The 15393-nt window shown below is 48.0% G+C and overlaps 1 protein-coding gene across 1 annotated transcript in view; it reads right to left on the bottom strand.

Moving 5' to 3' along the window:
- Window positions 1–12786: 12786 nt before the first annotated feature.
- Window positions 12787–15393, bottom strand: part of COLEC10 (collectin subfamily member 10) — an 89660-nt gene continuing 87053 nt past the window's right edge. The window contains exon 6 of the mRNA XM_066579037.1: window positions 12787–13263. Coding sequence (XP_066435134.1) covers window positions 12872–13263 — 392 coding nt within the window. The 3' untranslated portion in view covers window positions 12787–12871. The remainder of the gene's footprint in view (window positions 13264–15393) is intronic.

Here is a 15393-nt window from a genome sequence, read left to right on the forward strand (position 1 = left end):
CGGATGGGAATTTTACCATCAGTTTGTCCGCCAGGGTCCTGTGGTATAGCATCACTCTCAAACCCCTTTCCTCTTCGGGTATGAGAGTGGAAAGGTTCTCCTTATACCGTGGGTCGAGCAGTGTGTACACCCAGTAATCTGTAGTGGCCAGAATGCGTGTAAAGCGAGGGTCACGAGAAAAGCATCCTAACATGAAGTCAGCCATGTGTGCCAGGGTACCTGTACGCAACACATGGCTGTCCTCACTAGGAAGATCACTTTCAGGATCCTCCTCCTCCTCAGGCCATAGACGCTGAAAGGATAACAGGCAAGCAGCATGGGTACCCTCAGCAGTGGGCCAAGCTGCCTCTTCCCCCTCCTCCTCATGCTCCTCCCCACCTCCTCCTCCTCAACGCGCTGAGATAAAGACATGAGGGTACTCAGACTATCCAGCGACATACTGTCTTCCCCCGCCTCCGTTTCCGAGCGCAAAGAATCTGCCATTATGCTTTGCAGGGAACTTCTCAAGAGGCATAACAGAGGAATGGTGACGCTAATGATTGCAGCATCGCCGCTCACCATCTAGGTAGACTCCTCAAAGATTCAAAGGACCTGGCAGATGTCTGCCAACCAGGCCCACTCTTCTGTAAAGAATTGAGGAGGCTGACTCCCGCTACGCCGCCCATGTTGGAGTTGGTATTCCACTATAGCTCTATGCTGCTCAAAGAGCCTGGCCAATATGTGGAGCGTAGAGTTCCACCGTGTGGGCACGTCGCACAGCAGTCTGTGCACTGGCAGATTAAACCGATGTTGCCGGGTGCGCAGGGTGGCAGCGTTCGTGTTAGACTTGCGGAAATGTGCTCTGACCCGGCGCACCTTTCCGAGCAGGTCTGACAAGCGTGGGTAGCTTTTCAGAAAGCGCTGAACCACCAAATTAAAGACGTGTGCCAGGCATGGCACGTGCGTGAGGCTGCCGAGCTGCAGAGCCGCCACCAGGTTACGGCCGTTGTTACACATGACCATGTCCGGTTGGAGGCTCAGCGGCGAAAGCCAGCGGTCGGTCTGCTTTGTCAGACCCTGCAGCAGTTCGTGGGCCGTGTGCCTCTTCTCTCCTAAGCTGAGTAGTTTCAGCACGGCCTGCTGACGCTTGCCCACCGCTGTGCTGCCGAGCGGCGCGACACCGACTACTGGCGTCGTGCTACTGCTGACACATCTCAATTGCGAGACAGAGGTTGCGGAGGAGGAGGAGGAGGAGGGTGGTTTAGTGGAGGAAGCATACACCGCCGCAGATACCAGCACCGAGCTGGGGCCCGCAATTCTGGGGGTGGGTAGGACGTGAGCGGTCCTAGGCTCTGACTCGGTCCCAGCCTCCACTAAATTCACCCAATGTGCCGTCAGGGAGATATAGTGGCCCTGCCCACCTGTGCTTGTCCACGTGTCCATTGTTAAGTGGACCTTGGCAGTAACCGCGTTGGTGAGGGCGCGTACAATGTTGCGGGAGACGTGGTCGTGCAGGGCTGGGATGGCACATCGGGAAAAGTAGTGGCGACTGGGAACCGAGTAGCGCGGGGCCACCGACGCCATCATGTTTTTGAAAGCCTCCGTTTCCACAAGCCTATACGGCAGCATCTCCAGGCTGATCAATTGGCTATGTGCACGTTTAACGCTCGAGTGTGTGGGTTCATGGCGGCGTACTCGCGCTTGCACTCAAACAGTTGCGCTAGCGACGGCTGGACGCTGCGCTGAGAGACATTGCTGGATGGGGCCGAGGACAGCGGAGGTGAGCGTGTCGGTACAGGCCGGGAGACGGTCGTGCCTGTGTCCTGAGAGGGGGGTTGGATCTCAGTGGCAGGTTGGGGCACAGGGGGAGAGGCAGTGGTGCAAACCGGAGGCGCTGAACGGCCTTCGTCCCACCTTGTGGGGTGCTTGGCCATCATATGCCTGCGCATGCTGGTGGTGGTGAGGCTGGTGGTGGTGGCTCCCCGGCTGATCTTTGCGCGGCAAACCATGCACACCACAGTTAGTCGGTCGTCTGCACTCTCAGTGAAAAACTGCCAGACCTTTGAGCACCTCGGCCTCTGCAGGGTGGCATGGCACGAGGGGGCGCTTTGGGAAACAGTTGGTGGATTATTCGGTCTGGCCCTGCCTCTACCCCTGGCAACCGCACTGCCTCTTCCAACCTGCCCTGCTGCTGCACTTGCCTCCCCCTCTGAAGACCTGTCCTCAGTAGGCTTAGCAAACCAGGTGGGGTCAGTCACCTCATCGTCCAGCTGCTCTTCCTCCGAATCCTCTGTGCGCTCCTCCCTTGGACTTACTGAAATTACTACTTCCTCACTGATAGACAACTGTGTCTCATCGTCATCATCCTCCTCACCCACTGAAAGCTCTTGAGACAGTTGCCGTAAGTCCCCAGCCTCATCCCCCGGACCCCGGGAACTTTCCAAAGGTTGGGCATCGGTCACGACAAACTCCTCCGGTGGGAGAGGAACCATTGCTGCCCAATCTGGGCAGGGGCCCAAGAACAGTTCCTGGGAGTCTGCCTGCTCCTCAGAATGTGTCATTTTCATGGAGTGAGGAGGCTGGGAGGAAGGAGGAGCAGCAGCCAGAGGATTCAGAGTTGCAGCTGTGGACGGCGTAGAAGACTGGGTGGTCGATAGATTGCTGGATGCACTTTCTGCCATCCACGACAGGACCTGCTCACACTGCTCATTTTCTAATAAAGGTCTACCGCGTGGACCCATTAATTGTGAGATAATTCTGGGGACCCCAGAAACTTGCCTCTCTCCTAATCTCGCAGCAGCCGGCTGCGATACATCTGGACCTGGAGCTCGGCCTGTGCCCACACCCTGACTTGGGCTTCCGCGTTCTCGCCCCCGTCCACGTCCTCTAGACCTACCCCTACCCCTCAGCATGGTGTATTACGAGTAGAGCAGAAACAGAACGCTGTAATTAAATGTGCCGCTTATTGGCCTGTGGTTGGAGGCTGACTTCGCTTACGTAACGCACAGCAGAGCCAGGAAAGAATTATGCGCAAGCCTGTAGTGAGACCTAGGTGCGTATGACTGAGCTACTGGAATTCACAGCGCAGAACCAGTCAAGTGGCCAAAGGCCAGTGGTAGGCCTTAAGTATTTTGCTTCTATTTTTTTAAATGGTGAGGTGAAAAACCAGACAGACACTGTATGCAGCGTATATTATGTATACTGTTTCCCTCTGGCGGGATGACGGCGGTCATGTAACGGGCACAGCAGAGCCAGGAAACAATTTGCACAAGCCTGTAGTGAGACCTAGGTGCGTATGACTGAGCTACTGGAATTCACAGCGCAGAACCAGTCAAGTGGCCAAAGGCCAGTGGTAGGCCTTAAGTATTTTGCTTCTATTTTTTTAAATGGTGAGGTGAAAAACCAGACAGACACTGTATGCAGCGTATATTATGTATACGGTTTCCCTCTGGCGGGATGACAGCGGTCATGTAACGGGCACAGCAGAGCCAGGAAACAATTATGCACAAGCCTGCTGTAACGCTTAGCTGGGTATTAATTAGCGACTACTACCCCCAGCAGACACGCAGTAAACTGAAGACGGTCACAGGCAGCCCAAATATAGTATTTTTCCCCAATTTTTTTGAAAAAGCCCACTGCCTATATAGCCAGTATACCACTTTCCCTGTACCACTGTCCCTGCCTCACCAGTACTGCCCCTATACTCTGTAAATCGACTGCAGACTGAGGACGCTATGGTCTGCTCGCCCGATATACAAAAAAAAATAAATTGTGCAACACTGCTAAAAGCAGCCTCAACAGTACTGCACACGGTCAGATGTGGCCCTAAGAAGGACCGTTGGGGTTCTTGAAGACGAATATAACACCTAACACTCTCCCTATAACAGCTACAGCAAGACAGCACTTTCCCTGATCTCTGTCAGCATGCATCTGTTGCGAGCCGCGGGCGGGGCAGATTTAAATACTCGGGTGTCATCTGATCTCCCCAGCCACTCACTGCAGGGGGGTGGGATAGGGCTGGAATGTCACAGGAGGAAGTTGTAATGCCTTCCCTGTGCTTCTATTGGCCAGAAAAGCGCGCACATTTCTCAGGGAAGGAAATATAATGGAGTCGAGCACCGCGTGGTGCTCATCTCGAGTAACGAGCATCTCGAACACCCTAATACTCGAACGAGCATCAAGCTCGGACGAGTACGCTCGCTCATCTCTAATTATTATACATAAAATAATTAATAGTTAATTAGTTACCCGAGTGAGAAGACTGCAGAAAAAAAGCAGAGCAACAGCGTATTCCTGCCTGTGAATACGCTGTGTATGCACGGATTGAAATATGCATACGCCCTTGTGACTGCACCCTGATCAGGGGCATAACTATAGAGGGTGCAGGGGATGCGGTTGCACCCAGGCCCAGGAGCCTTAGGGGGCCCATAAGGCCTCTCCTCTCCATATAGGGAGCCCAGTACTATGAATAAAGCATTATAGTTGGGGGCCCTGTTACAGGTTTTGCATTGGGGCCCAGAAGCTTCAAGTTATGTCTCTGTGCAGCATGGTTTAGGTATGGGTACGGGTACAGATACAGATAGAGGGGGGGTCCCAGCTCACGTTTTGTATCAGGGCCCCTGAGCCTTTAGTTACTCCCCTGATACTGTACATTATAGGTACTAGTGATGATTCAGTTTATCGAAGGTTCGGTTCAGATGGTTCACTGAATTTTGGTTAAATATTTTGATACAAACTGAAGAGGAAGAAGGGGGAACAAGTAGGGGGAGGAGGAAGTAGAGGAAAGAGGTAGGGAAAGGAAGAAGAAGAGGGAACAAGTAGAGGGAGGAGAAGGAAGAGGGTAGAAGAAGTAGGGGGAGGAGGAAGAAGAGGGAACAAGTAGAGGGAGGAGGAAGAAGAGGGTAGAAGAAATAGGGGGATGAGGAAGAAGAAGGAAGAACAAGTAGGGGGAGGAGAAAGAAGAAGTAGGAGAAGAGGAAGTAGAGGCAGGAGGAAAAAGAGGGAAGAATGAGTAGGAGGAGGTGGTATTTTAGTAGGTTTGGCAGAGATTAACTGCCTGAGGTTTGGTTTCGCTGTGATCTGTGGTATTGATATTGAGTCTTGGAGAACTCCTTTAACATAAAGATTTGTGGAGGGGGAGGAGTGGAGGAGGAGGAGGAGAGAGGGGGAGGAGGGGAGGCAGTTGCAGTGTATGGAGCTCGGTGATGATGTTATCATTCTTCTGCTCCTGCTCCTGTCATCTGTGGTACCACCTCTAGCTTGGATACAAGATGTGATTGGGGGGAGGCATGAAGGCTCTAGTACCCTGTTTTAGCACTTCTAGCTTGGATACAAGATATGATAAGTGCGGGCATGGAGGCCCTTGTACCCTGTTGTACTGCATCTAGCTTGTATACAAGATGTGACACGGGCATGTATGGAGGCTCTAGTACCCTGTTGTATCACCTCTAGCATGGATACAAGATGTCATACGTGTGGGCATGGAGGCTCTTATACCCTGTTATACCACTTCTAGCTTGAATACAAGATATTATACGGGTGGGCATGGAGGCTCCAGTACCTTGTAGCACTTCTAGCTTGGATACAAGATGTGATAAGTGTGGGCATAGAGGCTCTTGTACCCTGTTGTCCCACCTCTAGCTTGTATACAAGATGTAACACGGGCAGGCATGGAGGCTCTAGTAACTTGTATCACCTCTAGCTTGGATACAAGATGTGATACAGTTGGGCATGAAGGTATACAGGTTCTGTCTGGTATCCTGCGGCATATTCACTCCACAAGTAAGCCTCTAGATCATCCAAAATCATTGCCTGTCGAAGGTGGCATCACAGATGGTCCTATATATTAATCTGGCGACCGGACAGTCACGGAAGTGTGACAATGTTGTGGGGACATTCCTGTGACCCCCTTGTGTGTGCGGCCAAGCATTATCCTGCGATAAAATATAGAGCAGATGTAGAGCTTATACCAGCTATGAATATCTAATTATATACAGGAGATATGAGGTCTCTGTAGCCCCATTTTTTTGAATGCCCTCGCATCGCATCTTCCATTTATTTCAATGGGGTTGGCGGCGGCATAGGTGCATGCAGTGCAATGCAAGGTTTCCCCCACTGAAAACAATGGGAGAAACTCTGCGATCGCCGCAGCAGAGGAACGCTGCTTCCCCGGAGTGATCTGAGACTTTTTTTGATACAAAAATGCATTGCATCCGCGGTGAATTTGCATATTGGCGAGCGCGATATCGGGCTGTGGTTCATGTTCTGATATCACACTCGCCTGTCTGAAATTAGTCTAAGGGGCTACAAAGTTTTGTGAGATATTCACTGCTCTCAGAACACCTACTGCCATTATGCCAGGGGATCTCACGGATGTGGTGTCAGACTAACGGCAGTGTTTTCCTCGGACATGTGATTGTTCCCATCAAGAGAAACCACGTAATCTTGTAGATATGATACCTTTTAATGGCTAGCAAAAATACATGATGTAATAGCAAGCTTGCGAACCTCTCGGGCTCTTCGTCAGGCATTTGGACAGCGGAGAGCAGGCAGCAGAATCACAATGGTGAATCTATAAATGAATCTCACTTTGATATTTCATAATGTTTGCTGTAAAGAACAGCCCTTCAGGTTCTACTTGCCATAAATGTAACCAAATATCCGTATTTGGCATCTCATAAAATTATGTAAGTATATGCAAAAACGGTCCGTCCTGCTGAGAAGTCATTAATAACATTTTGGTTTGTAAGCGGACTGATTTGGCAGATTGTCACAGTATGTTGGATACTGAATGTTTCTATTGTACAGCAATAAAGGTTCCTGTCCATGGGCAGTTGCGCATTGTGTTCACTGCGGCGATAATCCGGCCGTGGGGAATGCAGTGAACGCTTTCCATAGCGTTGCTATGGAAAGTGCAGGCCCCCTGTCCTCGAGCGGAGAATCATAGCAATTCTCCGCTCACGGGCGGCAAATCGCCGCGTGCCGTGATTCTCCTCGGTGAGCCTATCTGTCAGATAGGCTCACCGTGGGGAACTGACAGTTCCCCCCACTGCTCCCGGGTGGCGGAATATCGCTAGCGGGATTCCGCAACGCCCATGGACAGGAGGCCTAAATGAAACAAATTATATCACAATATCCAGATTTGTCATGTAAGATCAGTGGCAGATGGCCCTAGTACAGCCGAATGCTAACCTCTGTAATAGGACTCCCCTGCAGTTTTACTGAACCCATCACTGATCACTGCACACGATTTCTCACTGTCCGCCTGTGAAAAGAATCCTTAGTTCTATTTAATTGGCTGTCCAGGAAGTCTGAGTCTCGCATCTATAATGAGGAAAATGTATACGCCAAACATACGATGTATGAATCCGTATAGTATATGGTTGTATGTATAACCACCTTGCAATCAGAATAGAACTATGCAACATAGCTCTCCTCCAGAAGGAAGAAAACTGTCTTTGTGGTGCTACCTATGGTTCACGACCCTGTAAGTCAGTTTCTGACCCTTTACGGAGCCTTGAAACATGGCTAGGGATATCAGTCAGCCCCTATCTGTAGGCAGTGCTGTTTTTGAGTTTTCGTTTTTTTTATCAGTACGCAGTCGGGTTCTGGTTGTTGGGTGAGACGTGTAGGCCACTACGCTTACAACTTTGTAGTATAGGGTATGGGGCAGTGTAAAATGGCGCTGCGGCTGGTAATGTTAAGGAAGCAAGGTAACTGGTACTGTTATTGGGCACTGTGGATGACACTGCTATGTGGTGCTCTGGCTGACAATTTCATGGGGGGCCTATGGCAGACAGTGCTTTTGGGCACTATGGTAGTCACTGTTTTGGGGCACTGTGGTTGACACCATTGTGTGTTACTTTGGCTGGCACTTTTATGAGTACACTGTGGCTAGTACTATTATGAGACACTATGGCTGATAATGTTATAGGGCAATGCTTCTGCAATGTTATGGCCTACTGTGGCTGGTACTGTTATGAGGCACACTGGCTGGCACTTTTATGGTGACATTGTGGCAGGTATGTAAGGCAGTAATATATATAATGAGGCTGCCATGGACTGCGGGGCGCAGTTAGGACAGGAAAGGGGATGTGATCTGAGTTTAGTGAAAGGGAGGTGGCAAGAAGTGTATGGGGGAAAAAGGAAGAAGAGGAGCGGGACAGTTGGGAGCTAGGAGCAGAGTGAAGAGGACAGCCGCCCACCCTCCCAGGTGTTTGGAGTGAAGAGGAATATTTTCGTGTTGTCAAAGCTGTAGGCGGAAAGTTCTTTCTATGCCAGCAGTTCTTAGGAAAAGGGCGGTTCTTCAAGCCCATTTTATATCTAAAGGGCTTTCAGACGCCTCTTGGACTCATGGAAATTTGAGTGCTTTTGAAGCATGGAAAGGTTTTAAAGGTTTAAAGTTTCAAAAAGTTTTAAAGGAATGTTAAGGTAACAAGTTAATAAAGCTGTGGCCTACCCCACTTTAATAGCCATTTGATACGTGGAGTCGTTTTGTTTTAGGCTAAGAAAGGGAGCTGGTTGGAAAGCGGAGTGTGTACCCCCAGTCATGCTATGGGTGGATGTGGCTGGAAAAGTTTTCAGAAACTCTGGCCAACAGTTATGTTTGTCGCACCTTTATGTGGGCACGGTAATTGGTATTAATATGGGGAACTGTGGTTAGCAGTGTTAACAGGCATTTCAGGGAAATTTAAGATGTCTTTACACCAGAAAACTGGCATAGAAAAGTTGCAAAAGTGAAAGGGCTGCTTGTATAAAAAATTTGCTACCTTTCTGCCCTCTGCACCAATCCTGCCACATTCGTGAAAAGTGTGCAGCGCTCGTCGGGAGGGAGTGTGGAAAATGTCGGAAACGCCAGTCTTAGTAAATTTCACCCCTTGTCTACTGTGTCTGACACTGTTAATGACCACTCTGGCTGACACTATTATGTTGAACTTGGGCTGCACTTTTATAGGGGCATTGTGACTAGTTCTCTTATGTAGGCACTGTGGCTAACCCTGGTAATAGGAACTATGCCTGCCCCCGTTATATGGCACTCTGGACAGCACTTTTATGGTGGACATACTTGTTTGCTGGTATAGTTAAGAAGTGTGATGGCTGATGCAATTATATGGGAGCTATGGCTGACACTGCGACATAGCACTATGTGGTGCTCTGGCTGGCATTTTTCTGGGTTAGCTATGATTGGCGTTTTTACAGGGTTCTGTTATGAGGCCATTGACTGTGGCTGCTATTGTTATGGTGCCACAGGCTATGACTGATGTACTATATGTATTTATGCACCCATGTATGTGTCTGCAAGAACTTATGACAACTTCCATGTTATGACTTTGAGTACAGGGTTATATTGGTTTTACACATATAAAAGATTATAACCATAAAGGTACTGTAAGCACTATCCAAATATATCCTACCAAAGGTAACCTGGACACCTGCGTAAGAATCAAAAGTAGTATTTACCAACATATGTTAATACTTAGTGGGGCTCCCTTGGCTCTAATGACATTGGATAATCTCCATGGCATAGAATGGTAGAGTTGGAAGGGACCTCCAGGGTCATCAAGTTCAACCCCCTGCTTAATGCAGGATCACTAAATCATCCCAGAGAGATATCTGTCCAGTCTATGTTTGAAGACTATCAGAAAGTTTTTTCTAATCTCATCTGTCTCCTCCCTTTCAGTTTCATCCCATTGCTTCTAGTCTTTCCTTGTACAAATGAGAATAGGGCTGATCCCTCTGCACTGTGACAGTCCTTCAGATATTTGTAGACAGTTAATAAGTCTCCTCTCAGCCTTCTTTTTTGCAAGCTAAACATTCCCAGATCCTTTAACCGTTCCTCATAGGACATGATTTGCAGACTGCTCACCATCTTAGTAACTCTTCTCTGAACTTGCTCCAGTTTGTCTATGTCTTATTTAAATCTGGGTGCCCAGAACTGGACACAGTATTCCGGATGAGGTCTGACTAAGGAAGAGTAGAGGGGAAAATTACCTCATGTGATCTAGACTCTGTGCTTCTTTTAATACATCCCAGAATTTTATTTGCCTTTTTTGCTGCTCCATCACATTGTTGACTCATGTTCAGTCTATGATCTATTAGTATACCCAAGTCTTTTTCACATGTGCTGCTGCTTAGCCCAATTCCTCCCATTCTGTATGGGCTTTTTTCATTTCTTGCCCACAAGTAGGACTTTGCATTTCTCCTTGTTAAATATCATTCTATTAGCCGCCGCCCACTGTTCAAGCTTTTCTAGATCTTTTTGAATCCTCTCTCTCTCTTTATTAGTTTTAGCTATCCCTCTTAGTTTTGTGTCATCTGCAAATTTGATCAGTTTCCCCTCTATTCCCTCCTACAGATCATTTAGAAAAATGTTGACCAACACTGGGCCTAGGACAGAGTCTTGTGGTACCCCACTTGACACATTCTTCAAATTGGATGTGCAGCCATTTATGACCACTCTTTGAGTACAATCACTCAGCTACTTTCTACTACATCTGATACACTTCAGCTGGTATTTCCCTCCATTCATCCTGCAAAGGTCTTGCAAGTTCTCTCAAAGAAGATGTATCGGCCCATCCACAATGTTGTAAGGAGCATTGTCATGGAGTGACAAATCATACTACTTCATCTTTAAATCAGATGGACGTACTTGGGTGTGGAGGAGCCTGGGGAATGCCTTCTGCCTATGTGCTCTGCCAACAGTTAAGTACGGCGGAGGTTCTGTTTGGTTGTAGTGGCAAGAACCATGAACACTGAGGTGTACCTTGACATCCTAGATAATAATGTGCTGCCAATAATGTATCAATACTCTGGGAATGGTCAGCCATACTTTTAATGCTGTTTTATGTTGGCTTGAGGATATGGATGTTCCACAATTGGACTGGCTGCACAGAGTCCTGACATGAACCCTACTGAACATCTTTGGGATGAACTGGAACATCAGATCAGGAAATATGTATTGTCATAGACCAGCTTGGCAATGTTTTGGCCGCTATAAGGCAAACAATGGTTAATTGTTGGTACAAATTTTAAGTCGGGTGTGCCACTCCAAGGCCTCAGCAGGCGAATGAAGAAATGTTGCCTTGCCATCCGCCACAACACACAGGAGTGCGGGATAGGACATAGAGTACAGAATACCTTTGTCTTTAAATTTCTATTTCACTTTTACGAAAGTAACTCTTTGTTTCTGTAGGTCTGCCGAGAACTCAGGAAGTATTGATATTGTTGAGTTGTTGTATTTAATAGGCCCTTTCAGCCTCGCCTGCCCTGACATGGGCAGTGTCATGGTCTCGGCAGTTCGGGAGTCTGGCTAGTAGTGGTCATGGAGGTGCCTAATGCACAGGTAGTTTCACTGGGACGTGGTGTGCCTGTTGGACTGCAAATGAGGAGGAGAACTCCTCTTCACGCAGTGTAGATTTGAGTCGGTGTTCCATCAATCCTGTTTTTTTCGGGGAGGCAAACGATATGCAGGTTGTTTCTGATTGGATTCCACATCAGTCTCTTTATTCTTTGCCTCGGCTGCTCATGTGGAGAGAGGCATACGATCGGGAGTATTCATGCGAGCAAATTCAGTTTTTGAGTTGCAGATGAATTTTTGGCCCTGGTACTCATGCTAGCTGGTTTGGGCAGGATAGAAGGTGAGCAGCATAAAAGTTTACATATATATAATATATTAAGTAAAGCGAGAATGCAAGTATAAGATACGTGAATTTCATATTACTTGAGGGTATCACAGGTTCCAAGGCGTAGAAGGTGGGAATGAAGCAGTTACCTTATAGGGTATAATATATATATATATATATATATATATATATATATATATAGTAGCAAAAGAGAGGACAACAAGTATCAGCAGATCCTGTCATTGTGATATATACATGCAGGGAAGGCTTTCAGTGAAGCTGTTGTCAGTAAATCCCAGTTATAGGACTTTTCTCTGCAGTGATGCTCTGGCACTGTATGGCTACTGGCTTGGGCTAGGAAGCCTCTGCCATGGCCTTGATTCCACTCCATGGGGCTTACACTTATCAGCCCTGTATCAGGAGAATTGCCAAGGCCTATGTTGCAAGGGCCAGATTGGGGAATTATGGTCCCTGGTCCTCGGAGCATTCCATGCGGTGAATACTATTGCTGACACGAGTTATAGGTTGCTGGGTTGCGATGGTGGATCTCGGGGGTCTCCCGGCAGCATGTTGTGACCAGTGCTCCTAAAGGGGGTCTCCCAAAGGGCTTCAGTAGCAATCCGAACAATAGCAATGAAACACTAGGTCTGTCTCAGTGGAGTGCACTCATTAGCATTGTGCTCAGAGGCTTGTAAAATGAGGAGATCCTGGGGAAGTGCCCATCTCATCGGTCTGGGTGCCGCCAGAGCACCGATATGCAGCTAGGCTGCATGGACATTGTAGCAAGACATGGGCAGGCAGTCCTAGGAGCCTGCCTGCACATCCAGTCAGAGGCAGAGCGGGTCCAGGGGCGTAGTGCCAATCGTCTGAGTACCCGGTGGGGAGCGGATGCCAATAGAGGCCCAGGATCTTTGTAGGAATGTCAGAATCCCCAGGGAGCTCTGCTCAGAGACGTCCGGCCATGTTGGAGGTTAGCCAGACCACCACCTTCGGGTCTGGAAATATGAACAGCATCCATCTTCTTTGACAGAACTTGCAAGACCTTTGCAGGATGAATGGAGGGAAACACCAGCTGAAGTGTATCAGATGTTATTAGAAAGTATGCCACAGAGAGTATTCGATGTCACTAGGGCCAAAGGAGCCCCACTAGTATATGGAAATGATTACGCCTGATTTTTGCTCAGATGTGCAATTACTTTTAGTAGGATAGCGTAGGTACTGTAAGCGCTACCCACATATAGGTAAGGCCATTATGTGAACATATATGATGATTATTTGGCCTTTTTCATAAACTCACAAACAAAGTAAATAGTCAAGTTACAATCGACTTCAGTCCAAGCGCCGCTGCTCAACATCTCTACGCAGTCCTCGTGCCCAGAGTCATCACTGGGCTCCCCGGTCTTCCAGCTGCTGTAGTTCTGGACTGGAGTGTTGTCCACATACATGAACTGCTTTTCTTTGTCAAAGTCATTGATCCCAATGAAGACCCTTAATAATCCCAGGCTGGAGATGTAATCGGCAATCAGGGAGTTGGTTCTTTGGTCCTTGGGCATTGCTAGCGTGCCACCTCTGATGCGGCACTGTGTCAGTGCGTCCTTATAATTGTATTCTTCTTTAACAATGTAATAGAACTTCTCTTCTGTTTCCTGGAGGCCAGCGATGACTGTTGGAGACAAAAGTTAATGATTATCAAAGTATTGCATCAGTTCATTTTACTGCATGTGTAGTGGAAGTCCTATGTAAAACTGCTTAAGATAGCACTAGGAGCCCAGTTTTAGTTCACTAGTATAAATACGGTTTACCACATCTGTGTATATGTAACATGCTGCTTCACTCCTCTGTGGGGCAGTCTCAGAGTTTGTAGTTTGTCCTGCAGTACCGGGATGCATGCCAAATGTCCTGATTTTGCCTATATTTGCATACTCAGCTCCCTGCTCCACCATCCACCCTGTCAGCACCTCTGCTTGGTGCAAGCAGGCATGATGCAGTGACATCTAGGGGCACCCTTTCCATGAGGCAACCTGAGATTGCTGCCTCAGAAGGCAGTTTGCAAAACTGTGGGGGCACTATTACTATCTGGAACTCTATTACTACTGGGTCCACCATTGGAAACACTATTACTACTGGGACCACTATGGAGAACAGCATTACTACTGGGGCCACCATCTGGGTTGCAATTACTACTGGGGCCACTATTTGGGGCATTATTACTACTGGACTGACTATAGGGGATAATATTAATATTTGGACCCCTATGGGATTCACTATTACTACTGAGGCCCCTAACAAGGTCCCTATTGCTAATGGGACCATTAAGGCAGTCACTAGTACTTTTGGGGCTACTACTGGTAGTTACTATTACTACTGGGACCACTAATGGGGTCACTATTACTACTGGGACCATGAAGAGGGTAACTACTGCTACTGGGGGCAATTAAAAGGGACCCTATTGGGGGCACTATTACTCTGTCACTTCAGACAAGTCTCAATGCTTCAAATATATGTTGGGTAACTTATGTATCGGTGCTTTTAATTCCCATGTCCACCCACCCACCATCCACCAGGCAGCAAAGAGGCTTTGGGCATCCCTGTTGATGTCATCATGCCTACTGTGCCAAGCCATGGACAGCACAGTGACACACCACATGAAGGGGATCTGCAAAGTGATCTCTATGGAAGCAGGGATAGGTGAGTTTTCATTTGCATATTTAAGGGGTGGGGGGGAGCAGTAAGGATGCATCATAGTGTGTGGGAGACACTAAAGGGGCACTATCACTGGCGTAACTATAGGGGATGCGGTTGCACCCGGGCCGAGGAGCCTTAGGGGGCCCATAAGGCCTCTCTTCTCCAAATAGGGAGCCCAGTACTATGAATAAAGCATTATAGTTGGGGGCCTGGTTACAGGTTTTGCGTTGGGGCCCAGGAGCTTCAAGTTACGTGTTAAGAGAAGTTGGGGGGCCCAAGATAAACCTTTGCACCCGGGCCCATGAGCCTTTGGCTACGCCCCAGGGCATCATACTGTGTGAGAGCCTCACTGGGAACATTTTTCTGTGTGGGGATACAAAACAGGCATCATATGTGGGGATTTCATATTGTGGTGGGAGGACTAAGGAGGCATAATACTGTGTGAGAGCAGAAAGATGACTGGGCAAGATTGGGCTCAGTTAGACGTGTGGGTTAAAGGTAATACATTACACATATTGGTGCCTGTTTATGAATCTCTGGGTACCAAAATTCTGGCATCCACAAGTTACAAATTTGACACAAACACCAAAATTGCAGCTTTTTGGGACCTTTAACACAGGACGAAGCAGAGATGCAGATTTTAATTGTGGAATTATATCTCCTGTAGGATTCTAGCTGCTCAACAGTTCTGGGTCTTTTTTACCAGACTTTTTGATTCATTTTGTTCCAGCCAGGAAAGCTGAAGTGATTACGGTGGCTCGGTCATCCGGTCATCCAACGGCATGTAGTGATCAGGTGACTATGGACATTGAATGTGTAATATGGATGTGTACTGGCCGTTTATGATGGCGCAATGATATGCGTGGACATGCACAATAGCAGATTGCAAATGCCAGGAGGAACGGGATCTTCTACTCATAGGACCCTCCATATATAGTGGATGCCTGGTTGATGGGACTTTATGTCAATTATAATGGCTGTGTAATAGGTGTCCGACATCACAGTGATTGGGGTTCACTTATCGATGGTGTTGGAAGAGAAGTAGAGCGGGTTTATATTGGGGATATTTGTTATACTTCTTAAACACTCTCATGAGCTGAAACGTCTC

This window comes from Eleutherodactylus coqui, chromosome 9, assembly GCF_035609145.1.
Source record: "Eleutherodactylus coqui strain aEleCoq1 chromosome 9, aEleCoq1.hap1, whole genome shotgun sequence".
Lineage (NCBI taxonomy): Eukaryota > Metazoa > Chordata > Amphibia > Anura > Eleutherodactylidae > Eleutherodactylus > Eleutherodactylus coqui.